We start from the raw sequence: 13087 nt of genomic DNA, 5'->3' as shown, positions 1-13087 counted from the left end.
TCTAAATCTAACTTCTTCAATTTTTTTTTGGTTAAGTAAAATTATATTTAAGACTAATTTTTTTTTGTTTTAATTAAAAAGATAGAAGATTTACACCAAATTTTATCATTATCATTTTAGTAATTATTTAAATTTTACCAACAAACAACCACTCGTACCAAATTATCCCCAACCTCCAAACTTGCCCTAACCCTAATTCCCCAAAACCGAAAATTTTTTCCGAACCGATCATCCAAATTCAAACTCCAACTTACGCAAATGCCCTCTCATAATTCCCCTTATTCACCAAAATGCCACTACAGCCCTTTCCCAATTGGACCGTGTTGACCACGCTCCAGTAAAAATCAAACAAATCCCTAATTTGCACACGTGGCATAAAATCAACCGCCTATAACCGGTAACCCATCTATAAGGTGACCGGCAAATACCCGTAAAAAAAAATGACTTACCCTCCTTCCTTCCTCCAAAAAAGAAAAGAAAAAAGAGTAGAGTTTCTGTGTTCTCTCTTCTTATATCTCCATATATATAATATCACATTCTAAAACTCTCTCATTGTGTATGTGCGTTTTTTTTTTTTTTTCTCCCTTTGATTTCTGTTTGTTTTCCGAGAAAATTAGAGGAAAAGCAAAATTAGATTTTAATCTTCGTATTCCCTCCAGAAGTGAATCGCATACATAATCTTCACCAAAAAAAAGACTACTAGTTTTCTTTCACAGAGAGGCTTCGTTCTAGTTTGTGACTTGTGAGAGAGAGGCTTTTTGTTGTATGCGGCGAGTGCGCGATCTCTTTCTCTCGTTCAGTTTCGCTTAGTATGTGAATTTTCGATGAGATAATATGAATCTCGTCGCTGCAAATTTCTCACAAGTCTTGCTTCATATTCAAGTAACGTAACGAAAAAAAACAACAACAAAAAAAAAAAACTAGGTTCAGTGTTTGTGTTTTGAAGTCCGCGATCTGCGCTTGAGGTGAGGATTGAATTTTCTTGTTTGTGTTAAATTTTTTGTTTTTTTTAGGTTTTGAATTTTTTTTTCTTTGTTTGCGGTTAGATCTGCTTTTGTGTTTTGTTGTGAATGAGCGAGTTGCTTTTGCAGGAATTTTGTTTTCAATCGGAGCTAAAAGCATGATTTGTTGAGGAAAGAGAGAGAGATAGTGAGTTTGTGTTTTGCTCAGAGATGAAGAGGTCTAGAGATGATGTTTACATGGCTTCTCAACTCAAGCGGCCTGTGGTTTCATCTAGAGGAGAAGCGTGAGTTTTTTTTTTTTTGAAATTTTTTTGTTTGTTTGTTTAGTTTTTGCGTATGCGTTTGTGTTTGTGTTTGATTATCGAAGTTTGATTATGTAAATGATGAGATTAAGCTTCTTAATCATTCAAGTTGTGTGAATTTCTGTACTTTTTTTAGGGCAGTTGTGTGAATTTGGTTAGTTTATGCTTGTTTTTATTTTGTTCATCGATTAGTTTTTAAGTAAGACTGGTGAAATTCGTTTGACTTGATGATAAAAGATCAGTTTTTTTTTTTTTTTTTTTTTGGTGTTATGGTGTGTGGATAGAGAAACCGAAAATAGCAATCGATGTTTGTGTATCCATGCACACTTCTCTCATCTTTCCATGATGAGAGGATTATGTTTTAGAGATTAGCTTTTGATTTAATGGGAAAATTTGTGATTTGGATCTTGATCTAGTGGGAAGAGTTTGTGAATATTGAAATTTTGTTGGATTATTTATGTGTTCTAGGTCTGGGCAACCCCAGATGATGGGTGGGACAAATACACAGAAACTAACAACAAGTGATGCCCTATCGTATCTTAAGGCGGTGAAGGACATATTTCAAGACAAAAGGGAAAAATATGAAGACTTTCTCGAAGTCATGAAAGATTTCAAGGCTCAAAGGTTCGATCATGATATACATTGTGCTTCAAAGTGGCATTTTTTTGTATAATTATTCTTGGGGATGTGGATATACTTTATTTTACCTTGTTGTTAACTTGTAGTATATGTTATGTTGATTGTAGAATTGACACAACGGGTGTCATAGCAAGGGTAAAGGAACTATTTAAAGGGCATCGAGACCTAATTTTGGGTTTCAATACCTTCTTGCCAAAGGGATTTGAGATCACCCTCCCACTTGAGGATGAACAACCTCCTTCAAAGAAGCCTGTGGAATTTGAAGAAGCTATCAGTTTTGTGAACAAGATAAAGGTAGATAGCAATTCACAACTTTGTTCGAGGTGATGGTTTGCATTCATGTGTATTTAATGAATTCTCTGCCTGCAGACCCGATTTCAAGGTGATGATCGCGTTTATAAGTCATTTTTAGAAATTTTGAATTTGTACAGAAAGGAAAACAAGTCCATAAGTGAGGTCTACCAGGAGGTGAGCTTCTACCTGTCCCTTGTTATTGTGCTGCAACATTTATTTTTTATTTTTGTAAATTTGATTATTGTTGCTGATGATTATATCTTTTACCTTTTTCAGGTTGCTGAACTTTTCCAAGATCACCCGGACCTGCTTGATGAGTTCACTCATTTTCTTCCCGATAATTCAGGAACAGCTTCTGCTCAATATCCTCAATCTGGTAGGAATCCTTTGCTCCGGGATAGAAGCTCTGCCATGCCTATAATGCGGCAATTGCATGTTGACAAGGTTTGTGTAGTTTTCTTTTAATCATGTTGCCCTTCTGATTTCATGATCATTTGGCTAACATTTAGCTCATGAACATTTGTACCAGAAAGAAAGGACGATGGCTCCACATGACCGTGATCTCAGTGTTGACCGCCCTGATCCAGACCATGATAGATCTTTGATGAGAGTGGACAAAGAGCAACGAAGACGTGGTGAAAAGGATCGGCGAGAAGACAGAGATAGGAGAGAAAGGGAAAGGGATGATAGAGAATTTGATCATGATGGCAATAGGGACTTCAATATGCAACGATTTCCCCATAAACGGAAAGTTCCTAGCAGAGAACAATTGCATCAAGGTGGGGAAGGCGATGAGAACTTTGGAATGCGTCCTCTTTCATCCTCCTTTGATGAAAAAAGCTCTCTGAAAAGTGAGTGTTTGAGCTGTGTTTGATGCTATACTTGAGACTCTAGTTGAAAATTTGCCCCATGCGGCCATGCCCCAATTACAAACTATATATATGAAAGCTCTTTATCGCTTAACAAATTATTAAATTATTGCAATGTGAATTCAGAATTTGATTTGGAAAAAGCTAGAATACTTTATCCTTGCACAACAACAACATACTATTATTATAGTTATAATCGTTGTTTTTACTTATCTAATAAATTTATAATTGTTGTTATTACTACTGCTGCTGCTACTGCTGCTACATACAAATTGGAGGATATGATAATACACAGTATGCTTATAATGCATCTTTAATATTTTTCTGAAATATGTTTGCTTCTTAGTATATCACTCTTATGATATCTTCTTTCCCATTCAACCTTAAATGCTTTGCTGAGATACTTGCCTTATTGTGTTTAGTTTTTTTCTCTTAGCTTTGTGTATTCTAACTCACATATCATGTTGAGACTTTTGCTTCTTTAACTTGGCTTGTGGTCTGGCAGGTATGTATGGTCAGGAGTTTGCTTTTTGTGAAAAAGTAAAGGAGAAGTTACGGAACCCTGATGATTACCAAGAATTTTTGAAGTGTCTTCATATTTATAGCAGGGAAATAATTACACGAGCAGAATTGCAATCCTTGGTATGATTGATTCTACTAATAATTAAATTCACTAATTTTATCATCATCCCTCATTAATATAATTAAGTTTGTCAAGGATTTGTTATGATAAATATATATAATTCATATTACTTAGGAAAAAAATGAGATTGTTAAATTATAAAACTACAAGCATTTGGATGGAGCTCTGTTTGCATGAAAGGACAGGTGTATCGTGTTCACGCATAGCCTAACTTTAGTGGCTGGTGCCCCTTTAAATTAGCCAGTCTCCAGCATACAAAAGTGTATCATGACACGCTGTTCGTTATCTTTTGCCCAATAAGATGGATAGAGTGAAATTTGAGTTGGTCCCAATCCAAAAGAGAGTAGACTTATATTGGGTGGACACTAAATTACCCAGAATACAGATCATGGTGGTATGCAGCAGGTTTATGGGAATATGTTGCAAGATCATTTATGCGAGTATAAAGAATGATGAGAGTGTATTTGTATGAAACCTGTAATTGTTTCATCAGAAGTTGACAAGAATAACATAGTTTCTAAGCTAAAAGTTGCTTAATTATAGGGTGGTTTTACTACAAAACTAATGATTATAATATTCTTTGATCATTAAAAAATGATGCTTTTTAAAAGGATAAAAATTGGAAGAAAATTTCTATTATCATAATCCATTTTTGGGTTCAAGTGATGCCAGACTGCAGTTCACTATGATAGGAGTGTATTATTCACTCTGGGCTGACAACCAGTTTCGTGTTATAAATTTGTTTCCAGATTATGATAAATGTAAATTTTTACATTTTTTTTGGGGGGTGCTTTTCGGCCCTAAACAATCAAAGCACACATTTTTATTTAGCAAAAAAAGAAGAAACATTATATTGTCTTGGTGTTTCTTGGTTTTAGATCTGGTTAGATTTAGGATAATGTTGATGTGTTAAGCATAGTTGATTTGTGATAAGATTTAAAGCAATTATTTAATGGCCTTTCAGCAAGTCTCTGCATCAGCAAGTGAGGGCCTTTTTATGTGATATATTTTTGACAAAGTGTTTCATGAGTGCATCGGATGGTTTCTTGTCAAATAGAATTATGAAACAACTTTTTTTTTTTTGTCTATATGAAAAACTTATCCTTTTATCTCAGCCTTGCATTGGATGATTACTTGTTGAAATTTTTTTGATCAAATCATTATGTATTCATCATAAATGATACTTTTTTCTCAATAATAAGCAACATAATTGGAATGGATTTTAGGAATTTCCTTGAAAGGAATACATTGAATTTGTTCGAAAAATGCAGTTTTGTATTTAGGATTTAATCTTTGCCATATTGCTTTGGGTATCTAGGTTGTTTCATCTTGTTTCTGTTTTAGTGCATATGGAGTGTCATCACTGTTGCTGGGAATTGGGGATTGGAAAGTATTTACATTACAGAGAATTTTAGATGTCAATTTATTTTATTTTATCTATTTTTTGCTGAGTGATGTGATTTATGATAACTGATTGTAATCACAGCATGTCACGTGAGATTGAAAAAAATATAAGACTTCAATGTTTTAAATAATAATTGAGACCTTTTATAGGCTTGCCTTTAGAAGGAACTTAAAAAAGTCTTACAAACACTTTCAAGACACTCCCCCCCCCCCCCCCCCCCAAAAAAAATAAAAGGGAAAAAAGAGAAAAAAAAAAAATTCTAAGAAAGATTTCTTTCCCTGTATTTCTGGCTTTCAGAGGTGCATTGTTATTTGATTTGGTTTGCTAGTCCGGTGTTGCTAACAGTCTTGATTGCTTTAGAAAAACTTTTGGATTAACTTGACTGTCTGCTCGATACTTTTAATAATCTTGAGAATAACACAACCTACCTAATTTATTATCCCTTTGACTTACTAAGAAGAACATGAATACATTCAATAATTTGTTGAAACTTTGGCTTATGTCAGGTGCAAGATTTACTTGGAAGATATCCGGAACTTATGGATGGATTTAATGATTTTTTGGCACGTTGTGAGAAGAACGGTAACTTTTTAAATTAATGTTTACCTCTTCTGGTTTCTGTGTTGTTAACTTTGTTTCTAATCATATCCTGCACTGCAGATGGACTCCTTGCTGGTGTCATGAGTAAAAGTACGTAAAGTGATTTGTTCCCCTTTTGCTATCCTTAGGCTAGATGCAGTTTGTTGTGGGAGTTGTTTTTGAGTGGAGTTGCTTCTCAACAGAAGCTTTTTAGATGCAATGCTTAAATTATTGGTAGATGCATTATGATTTTCTCAAACATCATGTCTGGTCTGTAAAGTTAACTAAAACTGTTCATTGCAGAATCCTTGTGGAATGATGGACATATACCCAGATCAGTAAAGGTAGAGGAGAGGGACAAAGATCGAGATCGTGAGAGGGATGATGGGGTTAAAGATAGAGACCGTGAAAACCGAGAAAGGGATAGGCTTGAAAACCGGGAAAGGGATAGAGTTGACAAAAGTGCTGCCTTTGGCAATAAAGACATCGGGAGTCATAAGGTGTCTATATTCCCCAGCAAGGATAAGTACTTGTCAAAGCCTATTAATGAACTTGACCTATCTAATTGTGAGCGGTGCACTCCCAGTTACCGTCTGCTGCCAAAAAATGTATGCAACCCTTTTCATTGATTTAATAATTTTAGGAGATTCCAATACTTTTAACTTATGTATTTATGTAGTTGTGTCTCAATGTTGCAGTATCCAATACCTTCAGCTAGTCATAGAACAGACCTTGGTGGTCAAGTATTGAATGATAATTGGGTGTCTGTCACATCAGGAAGTGAGGATTACTCTTTTAAACACATGCGCAAAAACCAATATGAAGAAAGCTTGTTTCGATGTGAAGATGACAGGTTAGAGCTTGCCTGGAGTTTTTATACTTATGTTATCTGTTTTCTTTCCATTTTGATTTAATTTTTAGGTGACTTGAGGTAAGCTGGGATTGTGTTTTAATTTGTACTCTCATTTGGCTTTAGCAGCTCTCTGGTTCTAGCTACCTAGTTTGTCATGTTTGAGTGGATTCCAATCTATTGATCTCTTTTATGCAATCAACCCCTTTTGAGAATGTATTTTATTGCTCAAACCCAAGTTTGGCAATAGCTTTATTGATTGGGAGCTTTGACATGGATTAATATTCACCATTCTGTTTATCAGTTTTCTTGAAATAGTTGCTGGAATATTCAGTATTCTGTTCATAATGGCTCTCGCAGTTGGTGATCTTTTGTAATTATGTTGTCAGGTTTGAGCTTGACATGTTGTTAGAGTCCGTGAATGTTACAACTAAGCGTGTAGAAGAACTACTGGAAAAGATTAACAATAACACAATCAAAACGGAGAGTCCAATTCGTATTGAGGAACACTTCACAGGTTAAAGTCTGATTACTGAATAATGAATTCCAGCAGATATATTATGATATAAAAGCTTATTCTCAGTTGTTTTCTGTTTTCTGATGGGAGTTTTCCTTCTTGTCTGTTTATCAGCACTGAATCTCAGGTGCATCGAACGTTTATATGGTGACCATGGGCTTGATGTGATGGATGTGTTGAGGAAAAATGCACCTCTTGCTTTGCCAGTTATACTAACACGCTTGAAGCAAAAACAAGAAGAGTGGGCAAGATGTCGTTCTGATTTTAATAAAGTTTGGGCTGAAATTTATTCGAAGAACTATCATAAATCGCTTGATCATCGTAGCTTCTATTTCAAGCAACAGGACACAAAGAGCTTAAGCACAAAAGGTAATATTCACCTTGATGTTTCAGCATCTTGACATATTTTAAGCTTGTAACTACAAATCTTCTTAAGTTTAATGTTCATGATATGCTATATGCTGAAATAAATACTGACTACCGATGAGCACACTTAATAATTAACTTCCCTTCTAATGTAATTGCATATTTTTTCCCTCTCCTTATTGGCAACATAAGCTTTGGATGTGCTAAATTGGATTAGTGTGTGATCCAATAATATTATTGTTAGTTGTGATCCAAAAAAATTGGCAGATACTATAGAAATGGAAAATGACTGATTTAGCCGGTTATATAATTATTTCAAGAACAATGGACTCATCCGATTACCATAGGACATCCTGATACAGCATATGTTATTCAGTTCTCATGGTTTATTTGTTATGTGGTTTACAGCCTTATTGGCGGAGATTAAAGAAATTAGTGAGAAGAAGCGCAAGGAAGATGATGTACTTCTTGCTATCGCTGCTGGAAATAGGCGACCAATTATTCCAAATTTGGAATTTGTGTACCGTGATCTAGACATCCATGAAGATCTGTATCAGCTCATTAAGTATTCATGTGGAGAAGTTTGTACAACTGAACAGTTGGATAAAGTTATGAAGATTTGGACAACCTTCCTGGAACCCATGCTTGGTGTTCCTTCTAGACCTCAGGGTGCAGAGGATACTGAGGATGTTGTAAAGACAAAGAATAATGCTGTCAAAACTGGTGCTGCAAGTGTTGGGGAGGGGGATCTCAGTCCTGGTGGTGGTGGTGCTACTGCTGTGAATTCCAAACAGTCAAATACTTCCAGAAATGGAGATGAAAATATTCCGCCTGAACAGTCAAGTTCTTGCAGGGCCTGGCAAGTAAATGGGGATAATGGGGTTAAAGAAGATAGCTCTCTTGATGCAGAACGCATTGCACGTAAAAGTGATACATTCTGCAGCACCCCTCAACAAGGTAAAGCACAAGTCAATGCATCTATGGCTGATGAAATATCTGGAGTCAGCAAGCAAGATAATTCCAATGAACGATTTGTCAATTCAAATGCATCACTTGTCACTGCTGTGGAGCTGAGTAATGGACGAACGAACATAGAGAACACATCAGGTTTGCAGGATGCTTTAAACTAGTTTTGTTTGTATTTATTTACACAATTATCTCTCTTGAATTTGTCATTGCTACTAGTCTATCCGATTTTCCAAGTTCATTTCAAGATGCTTTCTGAGATAAATTTTGTTTTTTGGTTGCAAGGGCTTAGTGCTACTCCATCCAGACCTAGTAATGTTGCTGTTGAGGGTGGGGTCGAGGTACCCTTATCTGAGGTATGGCTAACATTGTGAACTGTCCTTAATTTAACATTTCAGGTTTATGTATTCTCCCTTGGCCATTACATTGGTTTGGTTTTGCCTATGGAGTCCTATTGGTCTCATATTTGGACTTCTACTTGAAAAGAGGTGTTCAGTTAGATAAAAAAATTTAATGATTTTTTTATTGCTAGTGTAATTTCACTAATTACAAAATATATGGTCAGCACTAAGCTTTTAGTAAATCATTGACGAGTGTGACTGCCAAGGCTTATTACTGATGTGGTTGATTATTGGGCATGGTGCTGGGTCTTAGATCTTGATGGTTACAAATATCATTATGAATATGCACTTAGAAATGTTTCTTTTCTTCTTCTTTTTTCCCGATTGATCCTATAGGGTGGTGATTCAACAAGACCAATTATATCCACAAATGGGGGAACATCAGATGGCGTCAAAGCTAACAGATACCATGAAGATTCTGTTGGACACTTTAAAGTTGAAAGAGAAGAGGGTGAACTGTCTCCCAATGGAGATTTTGAGGAGGATAATTTTGCAGTTTATAGAGATGCTGGTCTAGAGGCTGTGCATAAACCAAAGGATGGTTCTGTAAGCAGGCAATATCCAACCCGACACGGACAAGAAGATATGTGTTGTGGGGAGGCAGGGGGAGAAAATGAAGCTGATGCTGACGACGAAGGTGAGGAAAGTGCTCCTAGGTCTTCAGAGGACACTGAGAATGCTTCTGAGAATGGGGATGTATCAGGAAGTGAGTCCGCTGATGGTGAGGAGTGTTCTCGCGAAGAGCATGAGGAAGATGGAGACCATGATGAGCATGATAACAAGGCTGAGAGTGAAGGTGAAGCCGAAGGCATGGCTGATGCACACGATGTTGAAGGGGATGGGACATCATTACCATATTCAGAACGTTTTCTACTTACTGTGAAGCCTCTTGCGAAGCATGTCCCTTCAGCGTTACATGAGAAAGAAAAGGATTCTCGGGTTTTTTATGGAAATGACTCTTTCTATGTGCTTTTAAGGCTTCACCAAGTAAGGCTCATAATATGTTAATATGATTTAATTTTTGTTGGCTTTCCAAATTTTGTGAATATCATTGAGACTGTATTTCACTAATATGACAGACATTGTATGAGAGAATTCAATCAGCAAAGTTTAATTCGTCATCTGCTGCTGAAAGGAAATGGGGGGCTTCAAATGATTCAAGCCCTACTGATCTTTATGCCAGGTAGTTTAGTTTAGTTTAGTTTAGTAGGGTTTTTTTTTTTTTTTTTTTTTTTTTTTTTTTTTTTTTTTATAATTAATTTTTTTTTTTAAATTTTAAAATGCATTTCAAGCCCTACTGATCTTTATGCCACAGGTAGTTTAGCTTTATTTATTTTTAAATGCAAATCAAACTCAAATGTCGGTACCTATTAATAAGTAATGCTTTATGTTTTTGGTGGTACAGGTTCATGAATGCACTATACAATTTACTTGATGGTTCTTCGGACAATACAAAATTTGAGGATGATTGTCGAGCTATTATTGGAACTCAGTCATATGTTTTATTCACATTAGACAAGCTGATATATAAACTTGTTAAACAAGTAATACATGATTTCATTTTTTTTCTCAAGTTATCCCTTCTTTCTTCCCCTTACCTTATTCCATCTGACCTATAAGAATAAACTATATTCATTTGCTACAGCTTCAAACAGTTGCCACTGATGAGATGGACAACAAGCTTCTCCAACTGTATGCATATGAAAAATCAAGAAAACTTGGACGATTTGTCGACATTGTTTATCATGAAAATGCCCGTGTTCTTCTTCATGATGAGAACATATACCGCATTGAATGTGTAGGTCTTCAGTGATTTTGCTTCATTATCTTTCTTGAATAAGCTCTCTTTTTTAATAAAGCCTAAAAATTTGTTTTGCAGTCATCTACGCCAACCAGTTTGTCTATTCAGCTTATGGACTATGGGCATGATAAGCCTGAAGTGACAGCTGTTTCCATGGACCCTAATTTTTCAGCATATCTACACAATGACTTCCTGTCAGTTGTCCCAGAGAAGAAAGAGAAGTCTGGGATCTTCTTGAGGAGGTATGTGAGAAATAGGGGCAAATGATTTTCAGTGTGTTCAGTTGAGTGGTCATAGCTAATGATGCCTGCTGCTGTCTGTAGGAATATTCACAAATATGCCAATGGCGATGAATTTTCTACCACATGCCAGGCAATGGAAGGGCTTCAAGTTCTCAATGGATTAGAGTGTAAGATAGCTTGCACTTCGTCCAAGGTATGTTACATAAAATTCATTTCTTGGTTATGTTGTACCAATGATAATATAATGTTCTGTGTTCAGTTAAGAGTCATAGGTTTTTGCATGTTTTCTGGGTTTTTTTTTTTTTTTTTTCCTGAAGTGCCATTTTTTTTAATTCACAAATTTTGTACGTGGTAGGTCTCATACGTTTTGGATACGGAAGACTTTTTGTTCCGGGTGAAAAAGAAAAGGAAATCTTACAACTCTTGTAATGACCAGGCAAAGTCTTTGAGTGGTTGTTCAAGTAGAGTACAACGATTTCACAGACTGCTTTCTAGCTCATAATAACTTCCTGTGACCCTTAGTAGATATGGTATGTCCCTTTATTTTTATGAATCTGGTGTGCTTATAGTTGATACCCCATTTTTATAGAACATGTGCCTGATGTGGATATATCTATTAGTATGGGTATCTTCTGTTTTTCCATTGCTGTCTTTTGATTTCACCTACATCCCAAAACCACCGCTGTTGTTGTGGTTGAAATCTGTATGTTATCGTGTTACACATGCATTCGGTGTTCTTACTTTCCACCTTGCTCTTATTAGGGAAAGTGGTGCTGTTTTGAGTTAGAGTTCATTGGCATTGTTGTGGTCAAAACGTTGTCTTGTGTTCTTCCTCCGGTGTATTGGAATGGTCTCTTGCATATTTGGCATTCAACATTGGAGGATGTGTTTTTGTGTTTGTCTCTCTCTCTCTCTCATAGAGAGAGAGAGAGAGAGAGAGAGAGGTCATACCCAGGAGTTATTCTAGGACCACAACTTTGTACGACTTTGCCACAACTCTAATGTGGCAGACTAAGTGGCTGTTTATCATTTTCACATGAACACACTACTTTTTGTCCATCACTCACAGTCTACAATGTTGTGGTTCAAAAAGTTGTAGTTCTAGATTTTCTCCCCAGCTCTCAAAGCTCCCACTTTTGTGGGATCTGGGAGAGATGGTGGTAGGCAGTTGTACCCTAAATTTTTTTTTAGAGGCTGATTTCCGGTGTATTTTATATATATATATATATATATATATAGAGAGAGAGAGAGAGAGAGAGAGAGAGAAGGGGGGGGGGGGGGGGAGGGAACAAATGCATGAGTTTGGTGTTGGGGTTGGGGACTGGGCAGTGGGGTTTCTATTGTAAATGCATGTACTGGAGAAAGTTAAATCCAAGTGTGTGAAACTACTGTTTATTCTGAACTAGTGCATGTCCTTTGTAGTGAATGCATGGACTGGAAAAGGTCGGTTTGGTTCCATGTGTGTGAAACTGCTGTTCACTTTTCACTCATTTTCTGTTGATTCAAATAGATGTCAATGTCTTGATGTGATTCAAATGTTTCCGACTTTCAGTGACTTTTTGCACGCATTACTTACTCTGGCTTGGCGCCTGAGGTTTGAAAGATCGCAGCGCCGCGAAGGGGAAAAAAAAAGCTTTCGTGGATTCATCTTTCATGTATTCTTATATTTCTATCTCACCAACCGAATAAAGAAAATGAGGAGGTTGACATGGCTCAACGGTTGTAGTATACTACTGTATGTTTTTGAAGTTTTAGCCGCAAATTATGTAAATAGAGGTAAAATTTGTGATGTATACTTGATATGCATTGTTTAATTCATTCATCTTTATTCTTGTTAATCATTTTCCACCTACAGATGATTTTTTTTTTTTTTTTGGGGGGGGAGGGGGCCCTTCTATTGCTGCACTTTCTTGTGCTGCCATTCCTAGTTCCAACACTTCTTTTAAACAAAATTAGCGTGAACGTCCAGGTGCAATTACTATTTGGTCCCAACTATTCATTTAATTTTCTCTGGGTACTGAATACTGTTACACAATAGTTTTTATCGGAAGACCAAGGCACCAAGGCATTTTTGAAAGTCGTATAAACAGCTCATTCTAGCCAGGAGCTCAAGTGCGTGATTGTGGACATCTTTTATGTTTAACGTTAACAAGTAACTGCCTTACCAAAATAAAAATACCAACTTCCCTGATCCATTAAATATAGAATTGACTTAAGGATAAAGGGACTGCCAATTCATTTCGAAATAGCA

At 36.2% G+C, this 13087-nt stretch overlaps 1 protein-coding gene across 2 annotated transcripts; it reads left to right on the top strand.

Annotated features, from left to right (window-relative positions):
• Positions 1-526: 526 nt before the first annotated feature.
• LOC126718624 (paired amphipathic helix protein Sin3-like 4) lies at positions 527-12674 on the top strand. 2 transcript variants are annotated; one of them, XM_050420927.1, is made up of 24 exons: positions 528-965; positions 1092-1246; positions 1733-1888; positions 2011-2197; positions 2273-2371; positions 2474-2641; positions 2727-3048; positions 3572-3708; positions 5621-5696; positions 5775-5804; positions 5997-6301; positions 6392-6546; positions 6933-7060; positions 7175-7429; positions 7835-8533; positions 8678-8748; positions 9130-9780; positions 9873-9976; positions 10199-10337; positions 10439-10591; positions 10673-10836; positions 10918-11029; positions 11192-11366; positions 12389-12674. In XM_050420927.1, exons 2-23 carry the CDS (start codon positions 1173-1175, stop codon positions 11336-11338), a joined length of 4332 nt encoding a protein of 1443 aa, XP_050276884.1. In that variant the 5' UTR covers positions 528-965; positions 1092-1172; the 3' UTR covers positions 11339-11366; positions 12389-12674. The 2 variants fall into 2 exon arrangements, with proteins under 2 accessions (XP_050276885.1, XP_050276884.1); XM_050420928.1 differs by lacking the exon at positions 5775-5804 and having other exon boundaries at positions 527-965.
• The last annotated feature ends 413 nt before the right edge of the window (positions 12675-13087 follow it).

The sequence above is a fragment of the Quercus robur genome, chromosome 3 (assembly GCF_932294415.1).
Source record: "Quercus robur chromosome 3, dhQueRobu3.1, whole genome shotgun sequence".
Taxonomy (NCBI): Eukaryota; Viridiplantae; Streptophyta; class Magnoliopsida; order Fagales; family Fagaceae; genus Quercus; species Quercus robur.
Note: the sequence above shows the minus strand (reverse complement) of the source record. Positions and strands in the feature narration are given on the sequence as shown.

Bases quoted from the DNA above. Each gene is read 5' to 3' on its own strand.
- LOC126718624 (XM_050420927.1), top strand. From the start codon at position 1,173: ATGAAGAGGTCTAGAGATGATGTTTACATGGCTTCTCAACTCAAGCGG. The intron at 3,709-5,620 runs GTATGATTGATT...GGCTTATGTCAG, and splicing joins GAGCAGAATTGCAATCCTTG to GTGCAAGATTTACTTGGAAG. The intron at 7,061-7,174 runs GTTAAAGTCTGA...TCTGTTTATCAG, and splicing joins TATTGAGGAACACTTCACAG to CACTGAATCTCAGGTGCATC.